The 14,279-nt window shown below is 38.6% G+C and overlaps 1 protein-coding gene across 4 annotated transcripts in view; it reads right to left on the bottom strand.

The window, feature by feature from the left end:
* The window catches only part of whrna (whirlin a), a 238,382-nt gene that overhangs the window by 50,349 nt on the left and 173,754 nt on the right, over positions 1–14,279 (bottom strand). For 3 of the 4 annotated variants that reach the window (XM_039779822.1, XM_039779825.1, XM_039779824.1), the window contains exons 4-5: positions 6,298–6,581; positions 1,004–1,040 (exon numbers count right to left, since the gene is read on the bottom strand). In XM_039779822.1, coding sequence (XP_039635756.1) covers positions 1,004–1,040; positions 6,298–6,581 — 321 coding nt within the window. The remainder of the gene's footprint in view (positions 1–1,003; positions 1,041–6,297; positions 6,582–14,279) is intronic. The other variant, XM_039779823.1, reaches the window with a different exon arrangement.

The raw sequence follows: 14,279 nt of genomic DNA, 5'->3' as shown, positions 1-14,279 counted from the left end.
TAATCAAATGTCACAATTGTTAACAATTTTCCTGTCAATCCACTAACCAATTAACTAATTTTTTTTTTTTTATGTCCACTGGTAATCATACTGTATGAAAATAAATGAATAAATATGTACTGTATGAACACAGAAATTGCACTTGAATGCGGGACTTAACAAGCGGGCCGAGACGCCAAGAAAGGATGGTCTCTCGGCTCGCTTCCAAATCGATCCCTGGAGCGGTTTTTTTTTTTGCAGTGCAAATGCAATCAACTGAAACAACTGACTCACAACTGTGGTTCCCACTCCAACATAGTGTCGACCGATCATTAAACGGAGAGAAGAAGACTGCAACCAGGGATTTACATGATGGGACGCTTTTGCATGTCATTTAACAAACACTGGAACCACAACCAAAGAAACAAATTAGCCACACACCCTGCTGATGCTCCATGTTTGTTTGTTTTCTGAAAAAAAAAAAAAAGAACAGGTAAATCTGGCCGAGGCGAAATCCTACACTAACCAATGAGAGAACATGTGTTGGCAACTTTGGACCGCTGTTGAACGTTGCCGCGTCACTAACAAACCAAGGGACAACTACAACAATTGCATAATTTTAGCCCCTGAACTACAACAAAACAAACTAGGTACATGAGTGAAAACACCCTATGTATATAATCAGCTATCAGCAATCAGATCAAAACTTTATCGATGTTTAGATTTATTGATCGATTGGATTTTGGGATTACACACGTTTTTTTGGTACTGTGACAATCTGTGAGCTTTTTCTTAGCCAAGACTTTAAAATGTGTGTCCGACAGGTAAAAAGAAGGACATGACAGTTACAGCTCGGTCTTTCCCAACTAATGATGAGAGTGATCAGTAACACCACTGACCCAGACAGGGGTCAGACGGACAGATTACCATGTCCCGAAAGATAAACACAGCACAAAGAGAGCCAGAGACACAAACAGTGTTCAGTGTGCACACAAACAGAAGAAATGGATTCTGTGAATCTCACCTTTCCTGCTGCCGAGGCTCCTTTTTCCACTGGGAAGCTGCAGAGAAACAGATGAAGAGGACAAATTAATCACTGAGGGATAGATTCACACTCTCTCTCTCACACACACACACACACACACACACACACACACACACACACACACACACACACACACACACACACACACACACACACACACACACACACACACACACACACACACACACACACACACACCACACACACACACAATGCATTTACATGGATTATATTTAATCATTACAATGAATGACTACAATAGAAGGAAAAATAAGACATGTCAAAATACAAAGGTTTTTTGTAATCATTAACATTTTAAAATATAAGAAGTCATTGTATCATCACTTTGATTTGCTCAATATCACATGACCAGGTAACAAACTGCAGCAACGCTCTTACAGAGTTATTAATGAACTTCATACGACCTGTGTCATCTCGTTCTTTTTTATGTACAGTATATTTTTAGGGAGAAGTATGTTGCATAAACCTATGCCACGTACCACAGCATTTATAGCCTAAGCTAATTTGCAATGCCAATCCCTAGATGGTTTTCTCAGTGCTCACTAAGATTTACCTTTCGAGTGCACTTACATGCACTCATACACACATGCACAATGTGAGAACCCAGAAACAGGCGTATTGACATGCATATACAGTGAGTATACACACAGGAGAACCTAAAAATAAGCTTTTCATGCAATCAAGGAGCAAACCTAAAGAGTGATTTAACAGCTAATTGTGAACATCTTATTTTACCTCTCCCTCTCTTCTCTCTCTCTCTCTCTCTCTCTCTCTCTCTCTAACACACGCACACACATTTTGGAGCTATGGTAAAGAGGATTTTAAATATCTTGACTGACAGCTTTTCATCTTTTTGAATACATTTCTCGTGTATTACAGGCTCATAAATTCACAGTAACACAGATTTTCTAATCTTCGTCATGGATTTTATGTTACTTAGAGAAGTGGCAGAAACTGGCACTTCTACAGGAAAAGTAAAATGTCCATATCTTCCAGTCAGACTTTTTTTTGTAAAGCACAGACATCGAAATGCATGCCACCAACACACAGCGACACGCTCTCCCTGCAAACATAAAAGCAAGTGTTTTGAAATGTGTGTCATTTTTTCATCCAAGTGAAATGACTCGAGTAGATGTCTTTACATCCTCAAGTGCCAACAAAGTAATAGGGTTTAAATCCATGAGTAAACGCAACAACTCACAGCGCTGCCTTCGGGGCCCAGATAACAAAAAATAAATAAAAAAAAAAATATATATATATATATATAAAAACCAGAGTCAGAAACATACAGCAGTCCCACTTGCAATTGCAAATTAAACTCAGCATGGAGACCTGTTTTGGGATTCAAATTCAATTAGCCCGGTAGACTTTTGAGGCCAACTCAGCCGTTTATTCTTCCTCACACTGATTTTCCAAATGACTCCTCCCTAGCTGCTCTCTTTGTACTGCCAGATAAATGGTAGTCTTTATGGAAAATATACTTAATGAAACACTGTGTGCAGCACTATAATCTCACTGATTTCAAATATGCAACATGGTAATGACACACACAGAAGAAAACTAATTCTGTAGTAAAACATTATTTCAAGCTAAAACATAATATCAATACCAGAATTTCAACGTTTTTTTTTTCTTTTTTTAAATTATCCAAAATGTAAAATAAATCCATGGAAAAATGAGTAATAATAATAATAAATAATAATAATAATAATAATAATAATAATAATAATCCATACATATAGGTTTACAGTATGTATGCAAAATGGTGGGGTTAGTAAAACAGTCTATATCCGTGATGTTCCACTCCGATGCCACCGGAAATTCTGCTGGATTTCATTCTTTCATTTGTTACCTTTCCTTTGTGTTGGAATTTTAACCTCCCGTGGGTTTCTGAGGACTATGGTTGACTGCTCCTCAGATCTCTGCAGGGTAAATCCAGACAGCTAGCTAGACTATCTGTCCAATCTGAGTTTTCTGTTGCAAAACTTTTGGACGTGCACGTTCCATTAAAACAAGGTCCTTCCCGAGGCTATTTTGCAGCGGCACTGTAGCTGCGCCTGTAGACCCTCCTCCGCAGTGATGTGAAGGAAGGTCTGGCAATGCAAGACTAATAAAACATTAGTTTGGGGCACCATCAACATTTCATCTCTTAATTGGCGGACTGTATTATTTGCTCGACATTGTTGCACATTTAAAAATGACTACGACCTCACGTTGTGTCACAGACTTCGACATTTTTGTCAGTCATTAAAGTTTTTGGAAGGAGTCAATTTTCTGCTTTTTCTTCCATGTCAGTGTAAAAAAAAAATCAAATACAGAATTAACACGTAAAATACATTGTTACAGATAACATGAAACAATAAAACACAGACATTTGACCCCCAGACTCAGCTAGGACCAAAGGCCACAGTAAAAAAGTGTGTCTTTAGCAGGGACTTAAAAGTATACATAGTCTGCTCATCATGAATATTAATATATTGGAAGGCTATTCCAGATGGGAGCACCCACCGCAAAAGCTCGATCCCCTTTACTTTTTAGCTTGCTTTTGGTACATCCAAAAGCAAGTGGCTGGTTGACCTCAATGGGGCTCATTCACCAAACGTTCTTAAGAACAAATGGGTTCTTAAACCCCACTTACGCAGTTTTCACGAAGATTTTGGCATTCACCAATGTTTTCTTATTTGGGATGTGTTCTTAGGTATGAACAGAATCTACGCACACTCAAGAGCACTCTTACGCACAATTGAGAGCTGACATGTTTGCGCAAAACAAGTAGCTATACCGTTTTTGTCTTCTGCAGCACACCTTTCACTTTCCATATTTTTTCAAAGCCTTTGACTGTGTCAGAAGTAGGATTGTGTTATTAATTGCTTTGACATTGTTTAACTTTGTTTGTTGCATGGAGGTGTATTCATATATTTGTTATGTTATAGCTCTTGGTTATGTTTGTTTGAGCTAGGCACCTTTTGGTTCATTGATGCTTTGAAAAATAAATTACTTCAACTAATTCACTTTTTTTTAACCAGCCTCCTGTTGCATAATACAAATTTTCCTTTTTAGAATATTAAATATTTCAAATACAAATCCAATGTGTGTGTGACATTTATGTAAAAGTATTGACATTGGGAGCGACATTTCAAGTCCCAAATTAAACTAAAAAACTTGCTGTTGTTTCAGCAATGTCTTAATGTTCTGGCAGAGAGATCCTGGAAATGATTACATACAGAGAACAACTATCTGTCTCTACTGTCAAGATGTGTTGCCTCTGCAATAAAAAAACATGCTTTTTTTGGAGAAACAAAACGTAACAGAATATCTGAGTTGTGTTCGATTTATTTTTTTTGAATTTTATTTTTTTTTTTTTTTGAAAAAAAAAAGAGAAAAAATTTGATTGTTTTGAGTAGATGAGACAATGAATCTGACATTTACATCAGACTTTCATTTGGTTGTTGGGGATCACAATAATCCAGGTCATGAGCTGCAAATAAACTGCCCATGTGTGGTATTTTAAAAAGGAGCACTGGCATTTTTCCAACACAGCTGCATATTGCATTTTTATTTCTGAAAAACGGAGTGAATGAGAGTTCTGCCATCTGAATGAGGAACATCTGCTCGCATTAGGCGATAAAGGACCGCGGCATCTACTTTAGTCGAAGACTAAAGAGAGGATGTTTTCTTTTTGCCGTTCTCTTCATTATGTCTGTCAAGTCTTTTTCCTGCTGCACTGTTCTCAAGTCCTAAGCTTCTATCTTGTGCCATTTTTTTTTTTAATCACTGAAACTAATCATGGTTTTAATTTTGTTAGATTCCTAAAGTAAATGATAAAATCTGTGATTTCATCTAAGTTTTCATTGACTTTGGTGGTAAACAAAACTGTGAAACTTCTTCACTTGTTGGCAACTCCCACAGCACTTGAACGTCTCTATGTTACCTGCAACAAGACAGGCTTTGTATATATCAGAATTACAGAACTAAAGAAAATCAATTTGTCCCTTTGCATTTTCACTCAAACATCCCTAGGACATGTTATGATAAATTGTAGAATCCGATAAAGGTTTATGTGGAGCATGTCCTCACCTGCTTCAGATGTGCTGCAGTGCAGGCAGAGAAGTCCATGTTGAAAAGCCTGACTAACAGTTAAATTATTAATCAAAAGTGCCTGAAGAGAATAAATGTACAATTAAAGGTTAAAAAACCTGTCAATATACACAGCAGATATTTCACAGAGATCGCGTGCCTGGTCAATATCCTGTATAGTATCCAAGTATCCTTATAGCACAAAGACTAAAAAAAGGGGCAGTCTTCGGTGGTCGTCACCGAGGCGTTGCTTTGAGTCTTTATGCTAAGCTAAGCGTCTCCTGGTTTCATTATCATATTTAATGTACAGACGTGAGAGCTGTATCAATCTACTTATATTCTACTTATCTCTTGCAAATAAGAGCAAATAAGCATTTTTTTTCCTATAAAGTTGAACTATTTGATTAAATTCGTCTCAATTTGGGTTTTATTTTATTACTTATTTTTCTTCATATTCCCCTACATTAGAGCACTTAAAAAAAAAAAATCCATTTTCATTTTGTGTGTGTAACTGTTTTAAATGTGTTTTTGTCTGTGAGGTTTGAGTTCAAATGGCTATTTGCTTGTTGATAATAATTAATAACTGAAATCAATTTGAACGGCATTTTTCACTTGTTTTGATTTCTCAAAATGTAATTATACTTTGTTGTTGATACTTTAGTAATAAAAAAAAAGTTTAGCATTATCAAGTCAGAGTGCTTTGATGTTTTTTTTTTTAGAATATTTTATTTTCAGTTCAAAGAAACCTTCATAAACTCAAAGACATAACTCCAAATCTCTTCCCTGACCCACACACTTACAAACGGAAAGAAACAGGAAACAAGGAAACACTTAAGGAAGACCCTACTCAAAAGGAGTAGGGGATTAAAAAAAAAGGAAAGAGAAAAGGAAAAGAGAGGCAATGCGTCGCCACGGTATCCATGTAGGCTAAATAGGGTTGCCGAATCTCGAGAAAAATGTTATATTCATTTCTAAGAGTATTTGTGATCCTTTCAAGTGGAATACATGTATTTGTTTCCCGAAGCCATCTAGCAATAGGGAGATGGGAATCCAACTTCCACGTGATGGCTATGCACTTCCTGGCGCGGGGCTATTGTAAGAAACTTCTTTTGGAAGCTTCTTATCTGTTATTGGTGGTATTTATGAGTAGACTTGAACCAGATGTCAAAACTCACCCTGCCATGCTGCTGTTGGCGGAGCTCTCTCCGATCTGCGAGCTGGCGATCCACTTGGTCTCCCCCACCACTGTCCTGGCGTGCGGCAGGCGGCCCACGTCTTTCACCGTCATCATCAGGTGGCGTGACGACTTCAGGACCCTGACGGCTTCGTCGTGCGGGATGCTCAGAAAGCTGCGGCCGTTCACCTCCAAGATCTGGTCACCGACCTGCGGGGAGGGGAGGGAACACAGAGGCATGGCGGTGGGGACTGAGCACGGCGGCAAGGGTGGACCAGGAAGCAACTGTCGCATGCACACACATACAAAGGTCAAAGGTCAGAGAGGGGTAACGTGACACACGGAAGTGGTAGAGAGGTGTGTAAAATGTTGAATGGGTCAGAGTGAGAGAAGTCAAATGTAGGTTTCTTGTTAAATGGTGTTGCTCTCGACCTCCAGCCCTTATGTCTCTTTTTTTCATGATGTATTTTTCTACTGCGTGTATGTATATCTTCAATACCCTTACATTTTGTTTTATGTGCTATGTCTTAGTCTCTTTCAAGTTAATTTTCTTCAATTAATTTCTGCAGTTGTTTTCAGTATTTGTATAGTCTTGATTTTACTCCTTCCCTGCTCTAAATTTGCAGGGTGGTTGTGGCTCTCTCAGCTTGGGCAGCCAACAGAAATATTTACACAGAGAATAAAGTAGAATCTGTTCACTGACAGGTTCAAGACCAGAACTGTTTAATATGTAATTTAACATTCTATCAAAGGGCTGAGCCTGGAGGCAGCGGCAGAAGGAGTATAATGATGTCCATACTAAACACCACCTTGAACCTACCTGTCTCCTATAATGAGCTGATTATATATATATATATATATATATATATATATATATATATATATATATATATATATATATATATATATATATATATATATAGCAGCTTTTTCCTTGAGGTCAACCCTGTGAGGTGTATTAGTCTGTGCTGGATGGAACTTTCTGTCCTCCATGTTTTGGGCATAAAATGTGCCACAACAAAGAGCTGCTCAGCCATCATGATTTGATTAATAACATAAAAGAAAAAAACAGAAGTGCTAAAGAGCTCAACAGTGACCTCCCACTTTTTGAATGGCTCCGGTTCCGAAGTGATTGTTCCCATTCAATTGCTCCATTGACGTTTAAACAAAAAAGGAAGAAGCTAATATCAAGACTTAAGCCTGGAACAAAGCCAACCAGCTACAAGATGAATCGCGAACACTCCCCCTTTACAAAACCACACAGAGTCACTGGTCTTGTAAATGGCTTTGTCTGACATTTAGACATGATGTAGTGTTTTATTTAAAAGAAGTCCCAAAATGTTACTTTGTCTCTTTGTTCTATTCCCATTTTCTCTGGTCAGCCAACCGAACCTCACAATCATGTTCTCTTGAAGCAGCAGGGAAAGCAAACTGAAGATTTAAAGTGCTCATATCATGCTCATTTTCAGGTTCATAATTGTATTTAGAGGTTATATCAGAATAGGTTTACATGGTTTAATTTTCCAAAAAACACTATATTTTTGTTGTAGTGCACATTGGTGCAGCTCTTCTTTTCACCGTGTGTGTTGAGCTCTCTGTTTTAGCTACAGAGTGAGACATCTCACTTCTTTGTTGGGAGTCGCTGATGCGCAGTAGCTAGGTAAATACTACTAGCCAGTCAGAAGTATGAGGGCGTGCCGCGCTAGCAGCTAGGTGAGCATTATAACGTTACAAAGTGACGCACATTTGTCACAGAAGTAAAGGCTGGACTACAATAGAGCTGTTTGGAGCAGTTTGTGAACAGTGTTTTCTGTTGGAGATGGTAAGTCCCTTTGGGGTGGACTTTGGGCTTTTTCACTTTGTAAACCTATATGCACAAAAAAGATATAACACAATAAAGGAAAGTTGAAAAGCCTAAAAGCATGTGTTAATGTCAATGTTAATGCACTGCAGCGCATCTGAGGACATTCTCCACATAAACCTCTACATTTACCGGCTTCTACAACGGCGCAATTTATAATAAAATGTAGTAGGGGGATTTGATAGCAAATGCAAAGGGACACATGATCAAAACTGTATTTACAGATGCAATCAATCTAATTTAAATCTAACAAGCACCATTGACGTGAAAACACGCTCTGCTGCCACAGCAAACACTTCTTATTCACACTGTCAGGCTGAGCTGAAGCCCCAGGGATGAGACACGGATTTTAAGACCGATTACAAGATGTTTGTTCCAGACGTTTGCATTACAAAAAGGCCTGAAAAAGAGTCAATAATATGGTTCTTATGGACTTGATACAGTGTTTGACAACCCTAGAGCTCAGTTTATTGTGAGCTTAGCTCCGTTTATCTCACTTTCACTTTGTGAGATTTGATGCAGCTTAGAAGCACACATGGCTTTAAAACGCGCATAAAAGAAGCAGACACACAGCCACACCACCATTTCTCTTCTTTCTGTTCTTATCTCTGTCACTTGAAGAGAAATGGCCTTCTGACTTCAGAGTGTAGGCTAGTGACAAATGGTCAAAAAGGGCTTTCGTCTCACATATATGAAATGGATTCTTGGCTAAAAATATTTTACTGCTAAGATTTTTAAATTAACAGATATTGTAATACACCCCAAAACCAAAAAAGGACTAAAGTATAGCCAGTCCGTATGGGAGTTAAGGCATAGAAATTAATGCAGATCAATCACACAAGCTCTGAGAGCTTTGAAACTTGGCATGTTTGTAGTCAGGAAGTTGCTTTACCTACTAGAAAAAACTGGATGTGAATATCTTGATGTATGGAATAAATAGAGACCTATAAACACATACCTAAAATAGGCGAACATGCAAAAAATGAATATCTATGCAGAATGGTTTCATTTACTTTGTGGTTACTTTGCCGGGGATTATCATAGCAACACATATGACGGCTTGTTGGAAAGGTGGGGTTGTGCTGAATCCAGCAATACCAAATATGTAAATATAGCATGACAAATCAGGATGTTCTTTCACTCAATGTATGAGGTGTCCAAAATGAAAGAAAATGGAACACTGACATCATTTAGTCTCAAGTCCAAAGCTCATTATCAGTGGTGAGAAAAATGTTGAGAAATTCAAATATAAGATACATTTAATAATGAAACATTTCACTTGGCACCTTGTACTATACAGTCCATATGGAAACAAAGATAGAAATCAAAAGAAAACTGTTAATTTAACAATCTTAGCAGTAAAATATTTTTAGCCAAGAATCCATTTCATATATGGGAGACCTTAGAGATGAGGAAAAACATTGTTGTCTTTAGTTCTACCTCCGGTAGGGGTATCTAAAAAATGTGGGGGCATTGTCACTAGCCTAGTGGCTATAATAAACACATTATCATAGCATCATTTTTCAATTGTTTTTGAAATGGGGGAAAATGTTTTTTTTTTGTGTACAGTAACAGAGAGCTATCTGAAAACTATGTTCAGTAAATTTGCGAGCGGTTATGTTATTCAAATGTTGACTAATTTGAAATTGTAAAGAGATTGATGGTTTGATTAGAGTGTTGTTGTGTTGTTCATGCTGGCTCACTGTCACACTGTCACGACTTACAGGGACCTTAAACAAAACAGCTTCAACTTTAATGTTGTTAGTAACACCTGTGCTTTTCCTACTGTGACCCATTAGTTGATATGGTGATGGGGTGTTGGGTGATATGCAACTTGGCCTGCAGTTGGGAATCAAACCGGGGATGTTGCAGTTACACACAACCGACACACCCACTCTTTATTTGTTGGGCTTTCTGGTATGTATGTCCAGATTATATTTTGGCCTGCACGACTGTATCAGTCAGTGTATCAATCCTGTACAGTAGTTTATTAAAGCACTGCTGTTTTAGCACCAGTTAATCAAGTCAGATTATTCGCACCTGTTGAATTTGGGAAATTAAAGGAACTTTGATACGGACTTTAACTACACGGTGATTAGGTTTTATGACCCTGTAAGCTTCGTTCAAAACTGCAACTGTTAATTAGAGAACTGCACTGTTAATTAGAGAACAAGTTAGAAACGGTCTTTATTATTGTAATGGCTCAGGAGAGAACAATCAATATTTCGGAAAATGAATCACTTATTTGTGGTGTTTCTCTTTGATCATTTTAGGGACCAACAAGAAAACCTGTTATCTGTATGATTTAACACAAAACACTAAAAACCACCGTGTGTATACACACATTAGATATCGGCGCACACATGATGCTTTGTTATCTGCGCACACATGCAGCTTTCTTATGTGATACAAGTTGAGACGCTTGACTGTGCTGCTGCAACTCCGGCCGTCATCATGTTGCCACTGACATCTTTTCTTCTCCTCCCACTCTATCTCTCTTCTCATTATTCTGCCCATCCACGCTCCCCTCCTCTCGCCCTCATTATACTTCGATTTAAGAGTAGATGGGCTCTGTGCTGAGACACAAGCAGTTCATTTTTTGTGATCAATCTCTGTGTCACACCATAGGTGCCACTGCAGCGCTGCAACAGCCAGTTTAACAACCAGCGGTAATAATGTTTATGGCTAAAGCTTTAATCAATGCTACGTGTGCAGTGAAATGCCACACACACTTTTAGTCCCGTCTCCCAATAACAAACACTATATGTCCACTATGAGGGGCCATCTGGGACATTATTCACAATTACCTCACACACATACAAGTGAAATGCTCTCACACGCTCAACTGAAATGCTTTCATACACACTAGTGAAAAATTATACTCTCACATACTATACTGAAACCTCACGCACACACAACTGAATTGCTCATAAACACTACTGAAACGCTCTCATAATGCTACTGAAACGCTCTCATAACGCTACTGAAACGCTCACACGCAATACTGAATCGCTCTCATATACACAACGGAAACGGGAATTCACTTTTAATAGTGTATATGAAAATGTTTCAGATTATGTTGGAAGGCATTTCAGTTGAACAGGAAAGCGTTTCAGTTGAACAGGAAGGCAGTTTGTGTGTAACAGTAAGGTAGCTGGGAAAAAATCCCTGTCCAGGATTCATACATGGGTCTCCCGGATGAAAGTCAATGATATTACCCATTGAGCTATTCAGATGTTGTAGGTTGCAGGTGAGCTTGCAATTTATGTGTCACAACCTGCGCGAAATGACTCGTTTCACTATCAGAATTTGATCCATTTGGTCTCTGGAAAGTCTAGAAGAGGCGCACAATTAAATCCTTTTTATCCTCATTCAAGTTAGTGGAGTACTAAACCGGAAGTAGTCAGCTCAGCCAGCGCAGGTCTCTAGTTCACCTGCTATATGGGCCCCATAGTGCGGAGGTGCCGATCATCCGTGCAATTTTATACGCGGAAGTTGAACTTTTATGGCTTCAAGTAGCACTGACCAACACTCATATAATGGACTGGGCTCTGCTTTGAACGCTGTATCCAGGTCTTAATTTACATCCGTGACCGTATTGCTGCCATAAATACTCACTGAAGCACCACATGTGTATTACTCCACAGCTGAAAATAGTCCCCAACAAATGCACCATTGTTTAAAGGTGCTGTAAGTGATGCGACACGTTTTTTAGGCTACAACATTTTTCGTCACATATAGCAAACATCTCCTCACTATCCGCTAGCTAACCTGTCCCCTGAACACACTGTAAAAAAACGCGGTCTCTGAACACAGCTCAGGCTCCACAAACGGCAACAAAAACAAAATGCACCAACCTGCCCCACAAACCAGAACAAACAGTGTTCCAGCCAATAACTGACAAGAAGGAGCTGGTTGAGCCATCACTCCAGCAGCGTTAGCACGTAGGCTACTTCCACAATGCGTATTCATGACTCAACCAACTCCTTCTTGTCGGTTATTGGAAAAATGCTGAAAAAAGGCCCAAAAACTTTGATATGGGGGCCAGATACAAATTTGCAAGGGGACAGATTTGGCCCTGGGGTCCTTGAGTTTGACATGTGTGACTAATAGCAAATTGCCAATCAGCAAAACAACATGTTTTGTGGCATTGCTAATTTTTTTCTAGCACTAGCAACCCGTAGGACACTGGCTAAATTAATTCACATACATCTAATGTCGTGTGTGACATGTGTTATGTTATTACATGTGTATACATTTGTATAGATGTTCATACATTTCTATAATTTTTCTTTAATTAAAAACAAAATAGTTTTGGATTTATGACATCTTGTCCTATTTTCACTACATGGGAGAGATCCCCCCGCCCCGTTTTACAGTTTCTTTTAAATGTAAGTAACTTTTACTTAAAGTACATTTTAAATTAACTACTTATTACTTTTACTTGACTTGACTTTTATTACATGAAAGTATTGGTACTTTTACTTGAGTACAATATTTTAGTACTTTTTCCACCTCTGACTATAACACTGGAGTAATGGCAGCATCACCAGAGAGTGCAACACATAAATCAGATGGCAGATAAGTCTATAGGCTCTGCACCATAATCTGCAATAATACCACTAATAAAATAACTAACTGGCAGTAAAAAGATTAAGTCAAAATACCACTTACAATCATTATGTCTTCACTGTGCTAATAATCCTTAAAAGAAGAAGATTCTCTCCATTTTTAGACAAATTTAAATGCAAATTAAAGTGCATCACTTGGCAAGTGGTAAGTCATGATTTATATGCCCTCTGTTCTTCTGCTCACACTAATTGCTCCCCCCCCCCCCAAAAAAAAAAATAAATGAAATCCATTCTGGCTCCTTCCTCGGCTCGCTTTTCTTTCTGCGTTTACGAGATAACTTAGCAATCTCCTGCTGGTAGATGAGAAGCTTTTTGTGTTTTAGCAAACTCTACTCAGATGGATATATGAGGTACTTTCAAGTATAAGAATACAGATTAAAACATAAAATAAGAACCAATGTATTTATATATCAGTATTGCATAAATCCCAATTTTTATTTGACAGTACAGTTGTGGACTCTGATATGTGTTTGAAACACGATGGAAGCCAGAAGAGGCGAGCGACCAGACTGTGACGTACACTCCCTTTGAATGGTCCTAGTGAGCGTCTGATCAGGACTATTGTCAAAGATTCTTGTGACTTTATTATCAGAATAGTCCGGGTCAGAGAGCTCAGGGCTGAATGGCGGCAGACACACAGATGGGAGATAGAGGGATAAAGTGGCAGCTCCAGACCACTGATCCCTAAAGCTACATAAAGGAAAGGGAATCTGTTTTATCTGGTCCTTTGGTACTCACTCAAATGCTTCCTTTTCTCCAGCCAGGTCTCTCTCTCTCTGATGTATCATGCTGTCAAATGTATCTTGAGTGACTGCAGGAGTGCATGCATCAACAGGTTTAGATTTCTCAGTCTCTTTACAATTATCTGCTTCACCAGTGTGTAGAATTACACCAGTTTTAGTCCCTCTCTTAAGCCTTATTCGCATGGGACCAGTACTACCAGGGGACCTCATCATCCTCATGTGATTTATGACTCCCCCACGTCTGTGTTTCGTGCACGAAGTCTGTAGTTTACTAAAATTCACTGATACTATCCCCAACATATGATGTCAAGGCTCTGTCAACTTTCATTTATAACTGCCACACCGCCAATACAACCCCGAAACACAGAGATGCAGATTGGCACGAGACTAATATCACACAACCTCTGTGTCTGGCAAAATATGGTAGGTAATTTGCAGTGGAATTTTTACTTAACAAATTACAGACAATGGCAGATTCGCACGGGATTAAGATCACAGACGACCTCCGCAACTATTACAAATTGAGACGTACACGATGACCTAAACTCAGGACAGCTACGCTCGTTATTGTAAGTGCAATGATAAGTTAAAGTCCAATAAGTAGGTTAGGAAATTAACTAACAATGTAAAGATCAAGCCACTGACACATATGTTAAAATGTTATTCATTCAATGAATTATCATTTTTTGTCTTCAATCCACCAGCCATTTTCATATTATACCAACATTTGCAGCATCCTGAGCCTTTT

Source organism: Perca fluviatilis, chromosome 17 (genome assembly GCF_010015445.1).
Source record: "Perca fluviatilis chromosome 17, GENO_Pfluv_1.0, whole genome shotgun sequence".
In the NCBI taxonomy this organism is placed as follows: Eukaryota; Metazoa; Chordata; class Actinopteri; order Perciformes; family Percidae; genus Perca; species Perca fluviatilis.
The sequence above is the reverse complement of the archived record's forward strand: the minus strand, read 5'-3'. Positions and strand labels throughout refer to the sequence as shown.